This window comes from Vanellus vanellus (assembly GCF_965231255.1).
Source record: "Vanellus vanellus genome assembly, chromosome: 5".
NCBI lineage: Eukaryota > Metazoa > Chordata > Aves > Charadriiformes > Charadriidae > Vanellus > Vanellus vanellus.
Window position 1 is genome coordinate 30,816,465 of NC_138910.1, and position 22,134 is coordinate 30,838,598.

Consider the following 22,134-nt stretch of genomic DNA (forward strand, 5'->3'; position numbering starts at 1 on the left):
CTGTTCAGCAAGGTCACATAATTTGAGACTACTGAAATACTTCAGCAATCCTTTGGTCCCAACAGCTGTAAAACAGCCAAGTAAAAAAGAACCTTCACTTAAAAAAAAAAAAAAAAAAAAAAAAAAAAAAAAAAGGGGTGGGGGGAAATATCATTACCAGGAAAGTGTCTTCTAAACACCATCTGCTACGCACCAGAAAAGGCAAATTTTTGTTACAAAATACACATTTTCATACAAAAGACATCTTGCAAAACCATCCGATTACCCCTCCCTCTGCAGATTACAATGTTAAATGGGATCAGCTGGTTGGTCTTGAGATTTTTGCTTTAATGGGAAAAAAAGTCAAAGGACACATACCATCACAACAACTGGTCCTTCAAACGGCAAAAGATTATGACAGTCTTTGTTTTCACCAGTGTTTAAAAAAGCAGGAGAGAAACAGAACCGGAGTCTTCATAAGCAGAAAGTGCAACAGAGTATCAGCTGCTGCATCCTCCTGAACTTCTCAATGTGCTACCAAACTGTCAATTATACAAACAGTTCAATTATGACAGTGCCACAAATTGTTAAAACAATGCAAACAGTGTGATCACAAAGTCACTGGTTCTGGTATTTTCCCAGTAGTTGCCCAGAAAAATGTCAAGACAATCTAAATCTATCCTTCAGCTTCCTCAATATGTCCGGATTGCTGGAGTATAGAAGTCTGTGGTATTACTGTACTTGTTCCACGAGAGATCCTGTCTTGATCTGTGTTTGTAGACAAGGAAGCCATAGAAATGGGCTGTAACAAACCGGAGGTCATGCTGGAGGAGACAGTCAGGCTGTGTGTCGTGCTCTTAAGTGTAAGATCCTGCGTGGGAAGAAGTGGCTTGAGGATGCTAACAAGACAGAAAGCAGAGCCACTTTTAGGAATGAAATTCACTTTGTTCTTGTCAGGGCAGTAGAAAGCTGGAATTTCATGCAATGGCTTTGGCCTAGAAATAAAATACACACAATAGTTTTAAAATTACATTGAACAATCAAATTCTGTCAATGGCAGGTATGTATTACTGAAGACATCACCAGAGACAAGTTGAGGTTTCAGCTACTCAATAATGCCTTAATGACGCTCCCACCACATGGCAAATGACAAGATGGTTTACTGCTTGCTTACATATACAAGATAAACACCATGTTCTTAAGGCAGGCTGTCTCCAAACCAAAGGAAGACACTAACTTCTTGTTGCAGATTGTCCATGAATTAGCATAAGTATTCTTGATCATGTTCTCCAGAAACCTTCACAACCCAAGAAGTTCTTCCCCCCACACAGACACGCTTCATATAGCAAGCCTTGTGAAAGAAGGACGGCATAACAATGTTTGTAATATTGCATATCTCAGAGCTGTTCATGATTATAGGGGGATGCCCTTTTCTAGACTTTTGCCTCCTTTACGTGTTCACCTGAGCATGGCCTGAATTTCTGTAAACGATGAGCCCATCTTATGTAAAAACACAATGCAGAGAGTAAAATGTAGTATTCCCAGTGTCGCTCACAATTAAGTGCCTATAACCTGGGAAGGAAGTATGGAACACACATTTAGACCCTGATTTGCAGTTTTGCCATCTCAGCATATAATTCAACCAACTCAGAGGCACGCTTTATAAAAGACAGAGCTGAAAGGGAAACTATGGATAGCACAGGAACACTTCTCTATCTTGTGTCTATCTCTAACTCTGCAACGTAAATCTACTAAGCGAGCCTAACTTTAAGACCAAACTATGGGAATCTGTTCCAAAGCCTTTCTTCCCAGCTGGAAAATAACCATTAGAAATTTATACTCAGTTTTTCTTTTTGCCAGCATTGTCCTTTAGTCTATAACCTTCCCCTCTCTTCTGTGTGTTAATAAGACAGCCATACGCCTCTCTGTCTTCTACTAGACCAATCAAGTCAAACTTTCAGTCGACTCTTATAGGAGATACTCCATTCTGAAAAGTAATTCTGTTCATGAAATACGGCTGCTGTGCACCCAGCACGTGGGCAGCCAGTGGGCGTCACCCAGGCCATCACTGCAGCACCGCAGCAGGAGGGGGCGAACAGGGTGAAACATTTCACAGGTAGGTCACTGAAAGCCCTGTGTCTAAGCTGAGCGCAAGCTGGGTAAGTGCAAGCAGAGGAAGATCGGCATGCAGGGGCACAGGCTCAGGGCTAGCAAGAAGCTGACAGCAGAGATTCATCACTTCCCGCCACAAGAGAAGAACATGCACCCAAAATGGTCAAGAGCTGCTGCGAGAAAGAATGTGGGAACTCAGACCAAGCTCCCACGAAAGCATGCGGCTGTGCAGGTGTCGGGCTGCAATGAATGCCTGAGCCTGGCACTGCACTCGCAGGGAGCCAGAGTCGCATACGGTGTGATCAAGTAAATGATCTGCTCAGGCAGGTGGTCCAACTGAAGGAAGAGGTAGAAAGGTTAAGAACTATCAGAGACTGTGAAAGTGAAATAGATTGGTGAGCCATACCCTGAGGCAAAGGCAACAGGAAGAGGCTCCATCGGAAGTGGGTGATCCCCTTCCCTCCTGTCACCAGGCAGAAGGAGAGAAGGGATAAGGGGGAGCGGAGTCAGATCCCTCTTTGGAGAGGCAAGCGGAACCCCTCACAGCCCCCCTCACCATCCCAATTGCCCTTGCAGAATAGGTACAGGGCTTTGGAAATCGAAGACCAGGCGATTGAGGATGGAAAGGATGATCCATCCAGTGAGGTGCCCAGTGCTGGGCACCCACCCCGCCGCCTCAGGACTTCCTCAACCAATAAAGGAAGGAAGGAAGGAAGGTAATTGTAGTAGGTGACTCCCTTCTGAGGGGAACAGAGGGCCCTATCTGTAGACTGGACCCATCCCACAGGGAAGTCAGCTGCCTCCCTGGGGCCAGAATTAAGGACATAAGGAGAAAACTCCCTTCCCTGCTTAAGACATCAGATTACTACCCACTACTGATATTTCAGGTAGGTGGTGATGAGGTAGGTACCAGAAGTCTAAGGGCAATGAAGAATGACTTTAGGGCCCTGGGATGGCTGGTTAAGGGATCAGGAGCACAAATAGCGTTCTCCTCTATCCCACCATTTGCAGGGGTTGACGAGGGGATAAATAGGAGGAGTCAGGAAATTAACTCCTGGCTCCGAGACTGGTGTATCCGGCAGAACTTTGGCTTTTTTGATCATGGGCTGATCTACAGGAAGCCAGGCATGCTGGCAACAGGTGGGGGAAGCCTAACCCAAAGGGGAAGAAAGATCCTGGGACAAGAGCTAGCAGGGTTCATCTATAGGGCTTTAAACTAGGTTTGAAGGGGGATGGGGATGAAACCAGGATTACAAAAGTGGTGCCTGGGAGAAGCATACCAGTGCTTCTGGGTAAAAGTGTTAGCAAGGTCTTGCAGCCTGTCCCAGTGATGGTGGGGGATGGTGAATTGTTTGGCAGCAGAGACATGAGGGGTAGTGATAATTTGGTAACTACAGTAGTGTCCGAGCATGATCAGGTGCAAATTAGGGCTTGTCCCCCCAAGAAAGTGGCAGGACAATTAGCCCAGCTGAAGTGCATCTATACTAATGCACGCAGCATGGGGAATAAACAGGAGGAGCTGGAGGCCATTGTACAGCAAGGAAACTATGATATAGTTGCCATCACAGAAACGTGGTGGGAGGACATACACACGTGGAGTGCTGTAATCGATGGCTACCAACTTTTCAGAAGGGATAGGCAAAGAAGGAGAGGTGGCCCTCTGTTAGGGGCAGTTTTGAATGTCTGGAACTTAACAGTGTGGATGAAAGTGTTGAGTGTGTATGGATAAGAATTAAGGGGAAGGCCAATAAGGCAGACATTGTGATGGGAGTTTGTTATAGACCTCCCAATCAGGATGTAGAAACCAATGAAGTATTCTACAAGCAGCTGGCAGAGGTCTCACAATCATCTGCCCTTGTTCTTGTGGGGGACTTCAACTTCCCAGACGTCTGCTGGAAATACTACGCAGCAGAGAGGGAACAGTCATGGAGGTTCCTGGAGTGTGTGGAAGACAACTTCCTACCACAGCTGGTGAAGGAACCAACTAGGGGAAGTGCCCTACTGGACCTACTGTTTGTTAACAGAGAAGGTCTTCTGGGGGATATAAAGGTTGGAGGTCACCTTGGGCAGAGTGATCATGAATTGATAGAATTTTCAATTCTTGATGAAGCAAGGCGGGGAGCCAGCAGAACTGCCACCTTGGATTTCTGAAGGGCAGACTTTAGCCTGTTTAGGAGCATGGTCGAGAGTGTCCCTTGGGAGGCAGTTTTGAAGAGCAAAGGTGCCCAGGAAGGCTGGGCATACTTCAAGCAGTTGCTCTTAAAAGCACAGGAGAAGGCCATGTCTCGAAAAACGAGCAGACGGGAAAGACGACCAGCCTGGCTAAATAGAGAACTTTGGCTGGACCTCAGGAAAAAAAGGAAAGTTTACATTCTCTGGAAAACGGGGTTGGCAACTTATGAGGACTATCAAGATATAAGAAAGCTATGTAGGGGGAAAATGAGAAGGGCCAAAGCTCAATCAGAACTCAGCTTGGCGACTGCAGTTAAAGACAATAAGAAGAGATTCTTTCAGTATATCAATAGAAAAAGGAAGACTAGGGAAAATGCAGGCCCACTGGTGAATGAGACAGGTGCCCTAGTGGTGGAAGACACAAAGGCGGCAGAGTTACTGAATGCCTTCTTTTCTTCGGTCTTCACTGCTAAAGCTGTCCCTCATGAATCCCATACTCTGAAGGCAAAGGGGAAGGTCTGGAGAGAGGAAGATTTTCCCTCAGTTGAGGAGGACCGTGTCAGAGACCACTTGGCCAAGCTGGACATTCACAAGTCCATGGGCCCTGATGGCATGCACCTGCGAGTGCTGAGAGAGCTGGCAGGTGTTATTGCTAGACCACTCTCCATCGTCTTTGAATGGTCATGGAGAACAGGAGAGGTGCCTGAGGACTGGAGGAAGGCCGACATCACTCCGATCTTCAAAAAAGGCAAGAAGGAGGACCCAGGGAACTACAGACCAGTTAGTCTCACCTCTGTCCCTGGGAAGGTAATGGAGCGACTCATTCTGGATGTCATCTCCAAACATGTTGAGGAACAGGAAGTTATTGGAAGTGGTCAACATGGATTTACCAAGGGTAAATCGTGCTTGACCAATCTGATAGCTTTCTATGATGTTATATCTGGTTGGCTGGATGAGGGGAGAGTCGTGGATGTCATCTACCTTGACTTTAGCAAGGCTTTTGACACTGTCTCCCATGACATCCTCACTAGGAAGCTGAGGAAGTATGGGCTAGATGAGGTGACAGTGAGGTGGATTGAGAGTTGGCTGCGGGACAGAACTCAGAGGGTTGTGATCAGCGGCACAGAGTCTAGTTGGAGGCCTGTAACCAGTGGTGTCCCCCGGGGGTAAATACTTGGTCCAATTTTGTTTAATATATTCATTAATGACCTGGATGAGGGGACAGAGTGTATCCTCAGCAAGTTTGCTGATGATACCAAACTGGGTGGGGTGGCTGACACCCCAGAGGGCCGTGCTGCCATCCAGCGTGACCTGGACAGTCTGGAGAGCTGGGCAGAGAAGAACCTAATGAGGTTCAACAAAAGCAAGTGCAAGGTCCTGCACCTGGGGAGGAAGAACGTAAAGCACCAGTATAGGTTAGGGGCAGACCTGCTGGGAAGTAGCTCTGAGGAGAAGGATCTGGGGGTCCTGGTAGACAGTAAATTATCCATGGCCCAGCAATGTGCCCTTGTTGCCAAAAAGGCCAATGGAATCCTGGGCTGCATAGGGAAGAGTGTGGCCAGTAGGTCAAAGGAGGTCATTTTCCCCCTTTACTCTGCACTGGTGAGGCCACAACTGGAATACTGTGTCCAGTTTGGGGCTCCCCAGTTCAAGAGGGACAGGGAACTGCTGGAGTGAGTCCAGCAAAGAGCAACTAAGATGATTAAGGGCTTGGAGCATCTCCCTTATGAGGAAAGGCTGAGAGAGCTGGGACTCTTTAGCCTGGAGAAGAGAAGGCTGAGGGGAGACCTTATTATGGCGTACAAGTACCTAAAGGGTGGGTTGAAGGAGGATGGAGCCAGGCTCTTTTCAATGGTTCCCAGTGACAGGACAAGGGGTAATGGGCACAAGTTAGAACACAGGAAGTTCCATTCAAATACACGGAAACACTTCTTTACGGTGAGGGTGACAGAGCACTGGAACGGGCTGCCCAGGGAGGTTGTGGAGTCCCCTTCTCTGGAGATTTTCAAGACCCGCCTGGATGCAGTCCTGAGTAATGTGCTCTAGGCAATCCTGCTTTAGCAGGGGAGTTGGACTAGATGATCTCTAGAGGTCCCTTCCAACTTTGAAAATTCCATGATTCCGTAATTCAGCCCCATTTATAATTTTTTTTCCCCAAATGAAAATCCTGTAAACTTCAAATAGAAATAATGTTAAACAAAGGCTGAGCTTTAAATAGTTACACTCATGTATTCCACGTACATGTGGAATGCAAGTACCGGATGCGAGAAAGATTTTTGCATGAGACCACAGTGTCTAAGAACTGCCAGAAGCTTCATTAGAAGCCTGTTTTGCTCTACAGCAGAAGAATCCTTCAGCTATGTAGCAAGGACATCCAAAAAGAAATGCAAATGCAAGTCAAATCACAACAGAATATGTTCTTGGAGCAAGTGAAGAATATCTAATCTGTTGGCAACATAGCTTACCCACTAAAATAGAAACAGGTAACTTAAGTTACTGTAACCCCTTCCACATTGCTATGAAGAGGCGATAGAGACCTCTCAAAATCCATTTGCAGAGATCAGAGATGGAAAATACATAAAGGCAGCTATAATGTTTATAATTACTACTTATACTACATGGCACTGCTGAGATAATACAGGAATAAGAGAATTACAACCAAATGATACTCCTTGCCTGATGAAATGAAATTTTAAACTATAGGTTAAGATTCTTGCATCCAAGTGACATAAGGGTATAAAAACTCCACTGAAAATAATAACAGAGAACCCACAGAATATTCCCAAATGACAGAAGGCAGCTTCTTCAGAACGACCAAAGCATTAAATACTCAGGGCCAAATTTGCTCCTTTGTCACTAAAAGTTTCACAGCTACATAGATGTAGCTGAAAAGAATATGGTCTTCAGAGTCTAGGTTATTGGATGTGCCTGTAAAGCCATGAAATATTAGCTGATGTACCTGCATTACAGCTTCTTAGTACATCTCTCTGTACCTGATTATTCAAGTTCCTCCCCCACCACCTACCAGGTAAAAGACATACTCTCAGGTTATGCTAGTTTTAAAAAAAAAAAAAAAAAAAAAAGTCTCTCAAGGTTTTGATTTTAACACAAAATTCGGCAAAAAATTGCATGTGTATATACCAGCATGTAGTCAAAGAGATCAGGCTGTTAGAATGGTTTTAGTAGCTGAACGTATAATTTTGATCTGACACAAAATATCAACAAACCAACAGGTACCTCTGAATGTTAAAGGCAGTAAAGATCAACTTACAAGCTTTCCTCAAAGACTTTCACCTTTTCACAGCCCTCTGGAGGTTCACGCTTGAACATGTAGCTGTTGTTCGGTTTTGGTGAGGTAGCATATTTTGGCAAGGGAGAATTATTCCCATTCTCTGCAGGAACAGAGTATCTCATTACTTAAATGTGTCACACTATAAAAACCAATAACAATCTTTAAATGCTCCCCAAATTGGAACCCGCTTCATTATCAATGCTGTAAAATTAAGAAAGATTTTCATTCGCCTCTAAGTCTTCATTTGCAAATAAGCTTTCTTATCTCAATCCCTCTCCTCCTTTCTATTTCTCCTTATACCATTTTCAGGCTCTTCTGCAATCTTTGTTCATTCCAGTTCTGTAACTGCAAATTTGAATCTACAGTCCTGTGCTGTCACCATCTAGTCAAAAGAAACGGGCAGAAGCCATATTCCTTAAAAACCAGCACAGGTTTATCTTAAATTGTAAAATTCACCTAGTATATCTCAGAAGGTTTCTGGTTAAAAAAAAAAGAATTAAAGAAACCCAAACAGTTAAATCAGAAGGTTGCCTGTTTTGTCCGAGATCATACAAAATACCTCCTAGAAGCAACAGGACTAGCCTACTTCGCTGTTCCACCTGTTGCTGTACACTATTGCTTTATTGCTTCTTCAACATGCTTATAAGTACTTGAAGAATTTATTATTTTAAAACAAAAATTTGTTTGGGAAGCACATTCCTCAGTCACATCTATCCAGATTCAACTACAGAGCACTAGATATGTGTGCACACATGGTATTTGGAGCAATTTTGAAAAAAAACCAAAACAAAACAAAAACCAAAAAAACAACAGATCACTTACAAAGAAAAAAAAACATTCTACCATTTCTCCATGGATGTGTGAAACAAAACCACTCTCTTATTGCTATGTGGATGAACATGAAGTAAGTTAAAGTTTAGCATTGTTGAACTTTTAAAGTTACACAGTACCTTTATCTCTGGAATCAGCAAGAAGATCATCTGTAGAACATGGACTTCCCTCACTGCCTTCATTAGAGATGGTAAGAAATGAGGTTGGAGATACTGACTGGGAGCGGCTGCTGTTGTTACTACCCCTGTCTGCTCCACCAGGTGTTTGGGTATCAATGCTGCGAGTACTACTACTACGCTGAACCAATGGAGGTGGTGCACGGTGCCCATCTGGAATATCTTGAGGCTGTTAAAAATAAAAATGTATCAGATGGCTGCTTTTGTCTGGTTAGCAATTTCTTTAAATCCAGTAATGCTGAAGGGATTTTTGAGTTTCATAAACTGTTTGAAGTAGAAAATTCTATTCGTTACACAAGACTCCAAGAGAACATAAAAAAAGCCAGGTTCAGAAGCTAAGGACAACAGTTTGCAAGATTTCACAAAACCACAGAATTGCTGAGGTTGGAAAGGACCTCTTGAGATCATCTAGTCCAACACCCCTGCTCAAGCAGAATCAGCTAGAGCAGTCTGTCCAGGACTGTGTCCAGGTCGGTTTTTGACTACCTCCACAGACAGCGATTCCTCTCTGGGCAACCTGCTCCAGTTTTGAGTACACTCACGCATTGAAAGTGGAAAAAAAAAAAAAAACAGAAAAGTGTTTTTCTTGTGTTTAAATTGAATTTAATGCTTTTTCATTTATGTCCCTTGCCCTGCCATTGGACACTACTGAAGAGAGTCCAGTTCCCTCCTTTTCATTCCTGCACATCAGATATTTTTACACATTGATAAGATCCCCTGAGCTTTCTCTTCTCACGGCTGAAGAGTCCCAGCTCCCTTGGCCTCTCCTCATATGAAAGATGTTCCCGTCCCTTAATCATCTTCGTGGCCTGTATTTCTGATTTATTACTAAATTTACCTCTAAAAATACCTAAAAATAAAATGAAAGTTAAAATGGGCAAGTTATTCTTCAACTGGGATGGGGACAGTTCAGCATGGGCAAAGTAAAGAAAAAGTTACTACAAAAATTCTCAAAACAGACCTTTTGTCTTTTCCCCATTTTACTGATATTTCTTATTTTATTGTAAAACTAATTACATCACAGTAAGCACAAACAAAAAAGGTTCAGATTTAAGCTTCAACTCCTTACTTCTTTTTGCTTTCCAAGAGACTTTTCAACTACCTTTACTAAAGAAAGCAAAATTAATTCCAGACATTTAATTCAAAAACTGTGCAAAATAAAGCTTATGACTTAAAAAAACCTCAAAGCAAAAGCAAAATAATTATAGAAAGCAATCATGGTGGCAGATACATACAACAATCTGTTCCTCTTTGTCTCCCGTCTCCTTAATTATTATCTCAATCTCCTGATTCAGTCCTTCTACACTGTTTCGGAATCGCGATCCTGTTGATTTGGTAATAGGTATCACAGGAACAAGAGCACTCTTTGGGATGGGAGCCTGAAGAACCAGAGACAGTGAGAAAGCAATATAGATTTACTTACATAACAGTGTTTCTACTCAAAAGTGAGCCTTTAAACAGAACAAATCTACACCACAGTATCAAGGATTTATATCAAATGATAGCAATGGTGTTAAAACGGATGCCTTAAATGAAGACACAGACAACCTGAATTTTGTTTCAAATCTAATTTCTAGCAGGAAAAGCTTTCAACAATCTAGTCTCAGAACTTTCCCTTGATGTGGTCTGCCTCCAGCTTGACATTGCTTTACAAGTGAAAATTTAACAGTAAGCATTTAAATGTAAGTAATTTTGAAGCCTTTAAAATATATTCACATTCCTTCTGAAGTGAGCTGTAACAGTTTCACTTCCTTCACTGTTGGATTTACCATTTGTGATTTCATTAAAATTATTTTAATGGAAGTCTGCTGTCACCTACAGTAACACGACACATGCAGAAGGAAAATTATTCCACAACTGCAAGATTGCACTTATGCTAGAAACGAAGACAAACATAGTAAATATATTAGGCCAGAACAAAAGGCTGACAAAACAACTTAGGAAGATTTCCACAGAAAGAATAAAATCCCAAACCCAAATATTAATACATAGTTGCTTTAGAATGAAGATTAGCATTTTAAAAATCCAGTGTTTCAAAGTATGCATGAAAACGCCATTCTCAGAAAACATGTTACTGAAGCCCCTTTTGGTACACCACAACTTTGTGATTTCCCGTATTTTCCATTAGCCATCCTCTCCTCTATTAAAAATCACGCTACCAGAACATTAGGAGATTCCACTCTAAACTTCAACACAGGCTCCTGGTGATTATTCAGGGCACTACTAGAGATAATGGAAAGCTTCCTGCAAACATTTAGTTCAACTCAAAGAACAGCATGACACTTAAAGTCACAGTAGAATTCCTGTGTCAAATTCCTAGACTCTATGGTCTAGTGTGCTGTGATTGAGAACATCTCTACTGATTGAGGGACAGCACCATTCTCACACAGTCTTCAAAGTGGTTTGTTTGTGGGGTTTTTTATTTTTCCTCTAGGTAACAAGACTGTGCATAGACAGACACCAAAGCATTGCAACTTTGCATGTGAATTCTCAAAAACCACATAAAATTTGTCTGGAAGAAAAATTACCTTAAAAAAATTAATGTGAACAAGAGAATTTTAAGTGCAGATCATAACGCAGACTTATTCTCACAATCACAAATCTCTAAGGTGGCGAAACTTATGAATTATATTGAGTTTGCTTTACCAAAGCATTAGGATAGCTATTTAAAAAAAAAAAAAAAAAAAAAAAAAAGCGAGAGAGCGCGGCTTGCACAAGAACTACAAAAGCTTCTGTTCAGGAAATGCTTGTGACTGTGTTTATGTCAACAACAACTAAACATTCTCATAATGGCCAAACTTGGAAAGACTTTCAAAAGTCTTGCCTGAAGATGAAAAAGAGAAAACAAACCACTGGAGAAGCGCACCAGGAAGTCTGAGAAAGCAACCCTGCTAATTCTGCTCCAAACAAGGCCTTGGATCGACAATCCAGTAAAATAATACAGGTCAATATCCAGTCATAATACAGGTATATCAGCACAAGTTTAGGCACTAATAAAGACTGTTTATGCATACAGTTATTAAATATACATGTTCTTAGGACAAACTGAACTTATTAAAAAGTAGAAAGCAGAACACAAGTATGCTTGTCTAAGATTTCAGCAGCCATTAGCAAAACATGACAATTCTCCATCTTTTAAATACGATTGCGTACCACAGAAATTCTTAGAATCATAGTACTGTTTGAAGAGCTCAAAGTAGAAAAGCACAAGTTGCTTCAACAGAGTTCATTATGGTTTAATACAGCATGTTTCACTTCCAAGAGAAACAGTATTCTGTACATGACTTGAGTATGACTTGTTAACCCAGAGTGCTGGAGGATGCTGTTCTACCCTTTACAGGGGTGGAACAATCAGCCTTGAAACAAGACACAATATCAGAAATACTGCCTTCACAGAGATTTGCATGGAGCTGGCCTCTGACATACAGGAATAGGCTACCAACCTTTGACTGCTCATCTGCATATTTGGGAAGGCACAAAATGAAGCAAGGTGCTGACAATAATTACAGTCCTCACATAATAATACACTGTCAGGGAGTTTTGGTGTGGGACAGTTAGAGTCCTGAAACTTGCAGGCATGGCATAAACTCATGAGATAGATTTGTTATCACCCATATTTCATAAGTTGTTCATACGCATTTTAGAAAAATGCTCCAAGCTCTTCCAATTTTTCAAACAACAAACCTTTAAATAGAACCCAAGGTTTTTTGATGCTTTTGGATATTAACATCACACCACCTCAAGGTTGAATGCATCACAGTAATTCCACTCTAAAAATGAAACGTTCTACCTATGTAAGGTGGTAAGAGTGAAACAAAAAACCCCACTGCAAATTGTATGCAGTTGGTCTCAATATTAGTGTTTGCTAAGGATCAACCAATTGGTAAGACATAAAGGACATATGCTTCCTAGGAAAGTGAAAGGTGGGGCCTTAATGGTTCATAGTATCAAGTAGCAGCATAACATCAGCCGAGTGCACTGAGGAAAAAAAGATTATTTTGAAAGACCTAATCAATTTATTCTTCCATCTGGCTTCAGCTCTGGCCTAAATTCTAGTTTCTCCATTATATTAACACTGAGAATAACGGAAAATCCCATTGGTTTGACTCCTATTTACAGATTTATTAACATGGAATTAATTCAAAATCCAACGTTCTCAGAAGCATCCAGAGATCACCTGAGCCAGCTATGACCTTTCTGCAAATCCCTCTTCCTGTAAAGAGAGGCAGAACGGAACATTTCTGGCATCATGAAAAGAAAACAACCTAACAAACAACATTCAACTGCTCTGGAAAAAAATGTAGTTAGCAGCAAGGACTTGATCAAGTTCCTCACACCAAATATTTCCTAATTCCAAGTGGAGGGACAGGAATAGCTAACAAGCTTATTCCATAGAGACTGTGTGGATTTCCTTCTTCAAAACCAATCATAGGTGGTAAGAACCACTGTAAGAATTTTGGTAAAACCCAAGAATTGTGGAAAAGCTTAACTGTTTATTAGTAGGAAAGAAAAGAGGAAATAAATCCACTGAATTCCTTCTCTTAATTTTAACTAGAAGAGTAAGCCATTTCCAAAATGTTAAACAGTTTACCTGGCCTCTGTGAAGGGATTACTGAGGCAATTTCCCAACACATTTTCTCGGTCTTGTCAGGAATCCAACTCCTTGAACTCAGAAATCTTTGTATGACCCTCTAGAGTCAACAACTACAAGTTTCCTTCAAGTTGGCAACGTAAAAAAATTTCTAAATATTCTAATCACTAACTGCAAGTGTTTCCACACAGCCCTTCCCACAAATCCTGCAGGAACTGAGCTGCTGCCAGAAATTCTAGTTTAGCAGTTCTCTAGAAAGGAATGAGAAAGCCCAGGAACTTTGCCCTTGATGCCTACAGTTACAGATTTTCACTCTGACATAGAAAGCAGCCTCTTAAATGTCATTAATCTAATCCTTCGCTTACTCTTTTTGAAGCCTTCTGTAACTTTGCCCCTCCACAAGTAGCTCAACACAGCTGGCACAAAATTTACCAAGAAAAACAATGGTTTGTTTTGTAACACAATGCTGGAAAAGCTGCTTTGCCTCAGTTTATGTTTTATAGTCCCTTTCACAAGCCTGAAACCTAATTATCTGTTGTGCAATATTTTATTCACATACTCTAAAATTTGACAGAATGCAAGAGACCTCCATACAAGAAGCAAAATTTCATAAGCATAATAAATAATTATGATGCAAAAAAAATTTATATACATAATTTGGGGGGTGGTATTTTTCAGAGTAGTAGCATCACTGTTCTTTCTCAAGATTAAAACCCACTAAGGTTATCTATGTTAAAGTGACAATAGCTTAGCATTCAGAAACTTACAGATTTGTAGAATACCAAGCCAAACCTGTTAAGACTCCATGTAATTCTCCAGTGTACTGAAAGGCCTATACCAAAAGTTACTCAGTACACTTCTTTGTTTGAAATGCCTCAACTGCCCACAAGTACAGAACAAATCTTCAAACAAGTTTCTCATATTTGGACAAAGTACCTGCATCAAGTATTTTGACCTGTAATTCCCCCCTACCGCCCCCAATGCATCTCACCAATTTTCATAAGCTTTCTCAAAAAAAAACCGAGAAAGGGATTGGGTTGTTTATTTGTCTTTCTTCTTTCATCACTTTGGACTGTTCTGACTTGAGCTACTGCAGTCAGCAAGACTAGCAGCATACTATACTGCATCTGTACTTCAGTAAAGCAGATCAAAATGTAGGAATTTGTAGCAGACAGCCTGCTTCAAATTCAACCTGTTCTTCTGCTATACAGAAGAGAAGGAAACAGTTTCTGTTTCAAGATTTTAGTATGAAGTAATTCCCAAATTCTTATGTCAGAAAATGTATGGTTCTCCCTTCTATTTTTTTATTTCATCCTTTATCAGAATGGGTAAGTACCTGTAGAGCAGGACACATGCTGTCACAAGAGCTTCCCTCCCTGGCCTAAATTATTTCTGGAAGGATGGAACAGCAGAAAGGAAACAGTTTTCATTAAACGGTATCAAAGTATGATATTTATTAAAACAATGTTAACTGTGTTTCAGTAGTAATTGGGAATATGATTAATTTTGCAGAGAAGCTTCACTGCTGAGCACTTTCTCAGTTCACAACACTGACAGTTCCACGGTTTCTACAAGTTTCTACAAGTCAACTACATTGACTTGTAAGGCAATTGTGAGGGATTCGTTCTTTTTGTAACTGTTGAAGTAATTGTGTGTTATCATAAATATACATTCATGAGATATCAGGGAGGAGGAAGGGAAGCTTTCTTCTGAAAAAATGACCAAAGTTTCCTATTGATTTTCTTGAAGTTACTCAAGCAAAACAGACTTGAAAAAGGATCTGTGTCTAAAAGCCTGTAATTCTTTTCCACCTGCTCTCAAGTGATCTAAAAATATTACCCCTCTGTGAACCTGACCTCATTAACAGTCTTGAGATAAAACTGCAACTGCACACAGAACGTGGTGGCCCAACCATCACAATTTTTGAAGTGATTACTACTTAAAGTCTCAAGGCATGAAAAAAAGTCTTACATAGACTGAATGAAGCCATCAAGAGTATAAACACTTTTAATAGAGTACATAAAAATCCTATCGAATAGCGTTTTGTCAGGTAAGGTCTCTAAATCAGTTCACCATAAGATTAGTCAAATGCTATTGTCAAGACACAAAACACAATCAGCAAACCCAACAATTTTATTTGAGCGTATATAATTTTACCACCAGTTTGCTCCATGCCATATTATACATGAAAATTCCTAATTGTTACAGCAATGCTTAATGAAAAAGATAATCTACTGGTTTAGATTGAATTTATCTGCCATCCTTTTGTAGAGTCTGTAGAATGCACTTTAAGACTCTTGCTTTAAGTAAGGATCTATCTGAAATTCTTTGAAAGTGGGAGTTCAGAGCCAACCTAGCCAAATAACTAAAAGATCCAGGACCCCATACACTTGAAGTCAAAGGAAATGGATCTATTTCATAGAATTCACCTACAGCTACAACATATTTAGCAGCACACGGTATTTCTAAGTCCCCTTTAAGACAAATCACAACCTTGAAAGGAGTTTAAAATAGTATTAGCTACCCAATATGTCCAAAAAGAGCATAGCTTTACCTGACTGTGGTTAATGGCTGCATGGTTACCATGAAATGGAGACTGTCTTTCTTTATCACGATGATGTCTACTGCTGTGTTTGCTTCTCTGCAATTGTTGACGCAATTTTGCAATCTAATAAAGGAAGAATTCACATTAGATTCCACCAGATATATTCAGGTACACAGTTTCATCAATTTACTCCATCACTTACTTAAAATTCTTTACTACCACAACATTCATAACTATTGCCATCACTAAATTAGACTCCAGTTCTTGCAAACCTACCATGTAAGCTACCAGTTCAGCTGAAGCCCACAAGATACCTCTGGAGGTTTAATGAAAGAACTTGAAATACATAAAGTTGGAACGTAGTTTGGTCACTGCTGGTTTTCCTCCTTTAATGAAGAATGTCACCTGCATTTGACACTCTCTTTCCCACACACTCAGATTAAAAATTTTAATAGTCCTGCATTATTATATGAAATCAATACCAAATGAATAGCTATTTCTTATTTTTCCCAAGCCCGTGATGTGTATAATAAAGCAAAACAGTAAAATATTCATGCCTTCCTGAACACTCACAGTTACAGTGCATACCAGCAAAAAGTGTCATCCAAAGGTATCTCAAATAATAGCATTTCTGACCTCCTTGAGTTGATCATTGCTGCCCCACGATGCTGAACGTTTGTGTGAGCTTCTCTTCTTTTCTAAATATTCTTCAGCCCAGGCACTTTCTGTCTGCAGCAAGAAGATTACAGGATTAATTAAAGAAAGATAATTCCTACTTTCTGGCAGAGTATTTTGAGACAAATTAGAAGAGAGAAAAGTGTTAGATTTGCTAGATTCAGAACTGCAACTGAAAAGCAGTCACTGACTAGAAGCCTCCCTGACAAGTGAAGTATGAAAAAGTGAAGTGAAACTATGTAATTAAAAACAAAAACAAACTAAACAAAAAAAAGGAAAAAAACAAACGACAAATTTAAGATCTACTCTAATACAGGAATGTGCTAGTCTCCTCTCCAAATTATTGAGCATAAGGCAGTATTAACAGCCAGATGTACCACAAGCTGCTATAAAGCTCTGAAGAACCAGTATGATAGTGCGGAATCTGGGGGAGATGGTATATTTTATTTCCTGCACAGATGCTGACCTTGTTATTTCTGACACATTAGCAAGGGTAGTTTGGCGTAAACATTGTGAAAGACTGCACCAGTACAGCTTCAAAATCATGTTCTTGCTCAGAAGAACAAGAAAAAGGAAGGCAAGGCATATAAGCACCAGTAGAGCTATTGCAAAGCAAAGAATTAATTTATTAACACCTCAAAGGGCTTCAGATTCATAGTTGTCTCAGGCCAAGCAGAAAGCAACACAGATAATACTAAACTAGTTTCACTAAACTCAAAGTCATTAATGCTTAATAAAGAAACCTGCAAATGTACTGTGGTGAAAAAGTTCTGAGAAATTAGAAGTATTATTAAGACAAACTGTGTTTATTTAAGGTAACAAAATGCACAGACAAGCCTGTGATAATACTGCATACTTTATGCACAATTTGTATTCCCACCTAACCATGTCCAGAATGGCCTTCAAAAGCAGTGAACTGTAAATGCTTTAAGAAGAGGGATAATAACATCTATCAGGAATTTCTGTTCAGTCACAAGAAATATACCTAATGAAGCAGGAGGAAGGATTTCTGGAAGCAGCTTACACACCGAAAGAGACAGCAAATTCCTTTAAATTCACTATTGCCATAGTGCAGTTCTTAGCACACAGCAGTGATCTAACTAACTCAGCCTTAGGAGTCATTGATACCTCACTTTCTCCTACAGACAGCAACTTTGATTGCCTCAAAGCCTTCACATCTACAGTGTGCAACAGCTGCTCTTATATTTGAGACTAACAGTTTGTACACCACAAGCTGACCTTATGTACCTACCCTCTCTGTACTCAGAACACAGAAACTCACAAGGCCTTCGATGTTGTGTTATTAATCCCCATTTTGCAGGGAAAATGGAGGTGTAACTCTGAACATACAGGTTGCAACTCCCATCAGCTTCAGTTACTGATGTAAGTTTCATAGAAATGAAACCTCCACTATCAGTAGTTTTTCATCTTCATCATTCCAAATCAAAAACTAAATGGGACAAATCTGAATAATAAAGTTAGTAGGGTTGTTCTGAAATTCCTATTTCACAGAAAAATTAGAATCCATAAGAATATTTTTCCAGAAAAGCACTCACTTATCTTCATGATAAAATGGAATAATTGACAACCCCCATTCCCAAGTACCAATCTATGTCTAGTCTTCTCAAACGTCAATCTGGAGCCTCATCCTATCCTCTAGCTTCTGGAACAGTAAGTTTCAGCCACTAACTCTAACTTCCCAACTCAGCACAACCATTACACTTGCCTACAGGAATCTAATTAACACTTTAATCAGTCTTTGCATTTAATTTATATTCAAGATTTTGACAAGATTCAAGACTTATTTCATAAATTAATATCAGATTCATTTTAAAAGATTAAAGGTTGCTTTGATGCTCATCCTCAAAACAAATAGTTAGAAGTCTTTTTAGAGCAAGAGTAGGTATAAGACATTAAATTATAGGAAACCTTTAAAGCAAGACAGAAATGTAATACTATTTTAGCAAGTCTCCTACTTATTCCCCATATTTTGTTTATAATTATTTTCAAGAAACATAGACCAAATAACCAATAGACAAAGAGGGATTTCTATTTCTCTATGTTCCTAAAGTACTACTACTTGGTTATTAGTTGTTACCATTCACAACATCCTTCTGCCTGTTCTAGAATTACAGAGAGAAATGAGTTTAAGGCTAAATTTATCACTTAAGAACACTTAAGGAAAAAAGTCTTAGAGGCAAAAACTTTGTCATTTAAAAGAAATACTCTTTCAGAATTAAAAAAATACAAAGCAATTGTCTCATTTTAACTTGTATTTTGACATAGCTGTATTTCAAACAACCCTAGGCAAAGCCAAACAGGTTTGATTCAAAGAAAAAGAGACACAAGACTACAAACACCTGTTTTAGCAGCACTTAAAACAGTATCTGCATGAATGAATTCTAGCCAGATCCTCAATAATACACTTATTCATCAGCCAACAAACATTCTGCATGTACATAATTCAGTCTGGTTTTATAGAGAGGTTTCAACAAAACAATCAAAGCAGGAGTCTGATGTACAGTCTCTGCATGACCTGGGATCTCTCACGCAGTTCTCAGCTATGACCTACAGACATGTCTACAAAGGCCTGAAAGCCAAAGTGTGTCACTAATTGCTGTCTCTTCCCAGTCTGCTTACTGAATGACTCCACTCCCTACACCATAAACCCGCCGAATCAAGATAACCTGCTTACTCAACTTGAACATCTTTTGTATCTCAATAGATTCAATTCCTGTTCACTAAACTTTTGAAATCCGAACACATCCATTTCATGCCAGACTTTGTGAAATCTGAGATTACACACTGGAGCCAGAATATCTTGTAAGTGAAACTTCATCCAAACACCACACCTTCAGAAATGCTAAACAATACAAATGGAGAGCCTGTACTAACTTGGGAAACTAACTATTGTAACTCAGATTTTAAACTCATCCTGAGCTCTAATGGTTGCTTCTCAAGCACACTAGAAAGATTAAAAGCAACGTTGTCTCATCAGTGTCATTTCGACACAAGATTTGGACATAAAGACGTATGTCTGTATCCCAAAATTTTCTACTGGTTTAATAAATTTTAAAATTAGGAAATGCAAACGGATCATTCTATTTCCCTCAGCAGTACACTAACATCAATCACCACTAAATATACTCTTTCTGCCCTTTATATTCTTCCCATTAATCTTTGCAAACATGTTTGCCCTCATACATGAAAGCTCAACTACCATAGAGAGCAGCTAAATGTGTCAGAATTGGAAGAAAAAGACAAAAGAAAAACGTAAGCCAAAAAAAGGATAATATTTAATCTAGCTGGAAAACACAGAGATTATAAAAGCCCAACCATGACTCAGATTAAACCGAAATTAAGCTAAAAGACATCCGCTGAATATAACAATTACTTTGGCAGTAGTATAGAAATGTAATTATTTTGAAAAAAGTATTATCCTAAGAAATCAAATATGAAAATAAATAGCCAAGTCACCCACACTGGTTTAGTTCTGCCCTTTAATGATGCCTTTTAACAGGTAAGTGTGAACAGCAATTCCTTGTATATCATAAGTCTTCCATGCTCCTCCTCCTCTTACTCTGATTTGCTTACCTCTTCCACCCAATCTTCTAACAATTTTTCCGACTCATTTTCCTGCACAGTAGACTTCTTTGTCAGCTCTCCTTTCTTCACTGGTTTTTATTTCCACTTTATCCATATGGGCATATTCCCCTACAAAACACCTTACTCTTCTACTGATCTGCTCTTTGAGTTGTGGTCTTTTCTGCAAAATGTTGTGGATCTTGAGAGGGCCATACAGTAACAATCTATGCTGCAGACATCACCTGCTCAACACCCTACACATTTGAGTAGACAGCACACTGAAACATTAGTGGTCACATTTTTGTTATTGTACCAAACCTAAGGCAGGCTTAAACTCAACTATGTCCCACATGCTGTCAGTTTCTCTTCCAACTACATTATTGGCAAATCATGCACTTTTTAAATACTTTCCAGTTGAGCTAAATTTGAACATCATTCACAGTTCAATGAGGCAGCTCTTCAATGTATATAAATCTATACTTGGTGCATAGATCCCAGGCAAACATTAAAGGCCTTTTACAATTGGAGGATGAACAGCCTATCATAGAAAAGGCTACAATAACTTTTATATAGGTACTACAGCAGCTTTTTTTATTCAGTTTTAAGACAGACATAAGGAGTCACCAAGTTCTCTTGAATAAATTTAAACTAAAATAGTACTTAAAACCAGTGCAATCTAGCGTACCGCACACTGTAAGAACAATGAAAAAACAGATGTGTAATACACTAGTGTTTTTCTGAGGCAAGAAGAAAGTGGAACTCTTAACAGATATTATAGTTCACAGCTTTTTCTGAGATTCGAAGAATGCAAATAATCCACATATATAATAGCAAAGGTAGGATTCCAGCAATTTGCAAGTGAATAGGAACTTGCAAGCAAAAAAGCTGAAGTGAATGTTTTCAAGGGAAATGCTTCTTACATTTAAATCCTATCTTCACATTTTAATACTCCAAAGACAAAAATCTGTCCTACCTGTGTGGCTTTGTCTCTCATAGATGGAGCAGCTTGCCCATGATTATCACGAGGCCACTGTCCAGCAAGGTATGGAGCAGCAAGCGTATCCAATGAGGAAGTTCGGCGAATAATACTGGAAGGGCTTGATGATGGTGGTCTTGATTTGTCAGCTAGAATAACAACACTTGATTAGAAAGAAGGCAGGACAGAGTTTAATTATTTTAATTGCCTACAACAAATCATATCAAATCAGAACTACTAGGTTAAGTATACAACAAAATACTTTTAATATAGGAATTAAATTTGTTTTTCCAGGCTCTATTCCGTTTTAATAAGCACTGAAATGTGTTTTTTATGGTTTCCTTAAAAACATCCATATGTCACAAATGTTGCATCGGTACTCACACACCACCATTTATTCCCTCAAAAGTGCATCAGTCATTGGATTCTTAAATATGAAAGGCTTGGAAGAAATAAAAATAGCTACATTTCCTCATACATAAAGGCTAACAAAGAAAACCTGTGCCGAACTTTTTCAATTTAATGCCTAGTGTAGAGATCGTCCCACTAGCCCTTTACCCTTCATCTACTTGAATTCAAGGGACACTATAAACTGACATGTTTTATTAACCACCCAATATACAACATATTGCAGATTCATAGAGACTTATGTCTAGCCCTTAGATCCTGAAGTCAACTTTGATAAGGTAATGATTTACATTTTACAGGATAATCAAGACATCTCTTCCCTTCACATGCTACTTAATAACCACATTCATATTTGCCTGACACTACACCTTTTGCAACACCTCATTTTTAGTGTTTACATTGATATCACTTTTCAGAACTATTTAGATACTAACAGGAACACTTGATGAAAAAGGTTAAATATAACAAGCACAGAAAGTAACATGAGAAGGAAGAATATGGTTAAAACCAAAAATTTGCATCTAACCTATCTGTCAACAGTATCTTAAAGTGGCAGTAAAAGACCATGCTGCAAGCTTATAAGTGTAAACACTGTGAAGACAGGTTCCTCAAAATAGTAACTGAAGTTTATTAAATTAAAGAGACTGACAAGCAGGAAAGACCCAGGGTTCTGATAGACATATATGCTCACACGTTATTTGCTACTAGCTATTTTAGATGTAAAATGCAAATCCAGAGATCACAATGATGTAAGTTTACTATCAATTTATCTACTCCCCACAGAATTATACC

General features: G+C 39.5%; 1 protein-coding gene across 1 annotated transcript in view; it reads right to left on the minus strand.

The window, feature by feature from the left end:
* Window positions 1-365: 365 nt before the first annotated feature.
* The window catches only part of FAM117B (family with sequence similarity 117 member B), a gene marked incomplete at its 5' end in the record, with an annotated part of 28,914 nt that continues 7,145 nt past the window's right edge, over window positions 366-22,134 (minus strand). Inside the window, 7 exons of the mRNA XM_082484087.1 lie at window positions 366-974; window positions 7,535-7,655; window positions 8,506-8,731; window positions 9,798-9,941; window positions 15,708-15,821; window positions 16,335-16,427; window positions 20,932-21,083. Of these exons, the coding sequence (XP_082340213.1) occupies window positions 656-974; window positions 7,535-7,655; window positions 8,506-8,731; window positions 9,798-9,941; window positions 15,708-15,821; window positions 16,335-16,427; window positions 20,932-21,083 (1,169 nt within the window). The 3' untranslated portion in view covers window positions 366-655. The remainder of the gene's footprint in view (window positions 975-7,534; window positions 7,656-8,505; window positions 8,732-9,797; window positions 9,942-15,707; window positions 15,822-16,334; window positions 16,428-20,931; window positions 21,084-22,134) is intronic.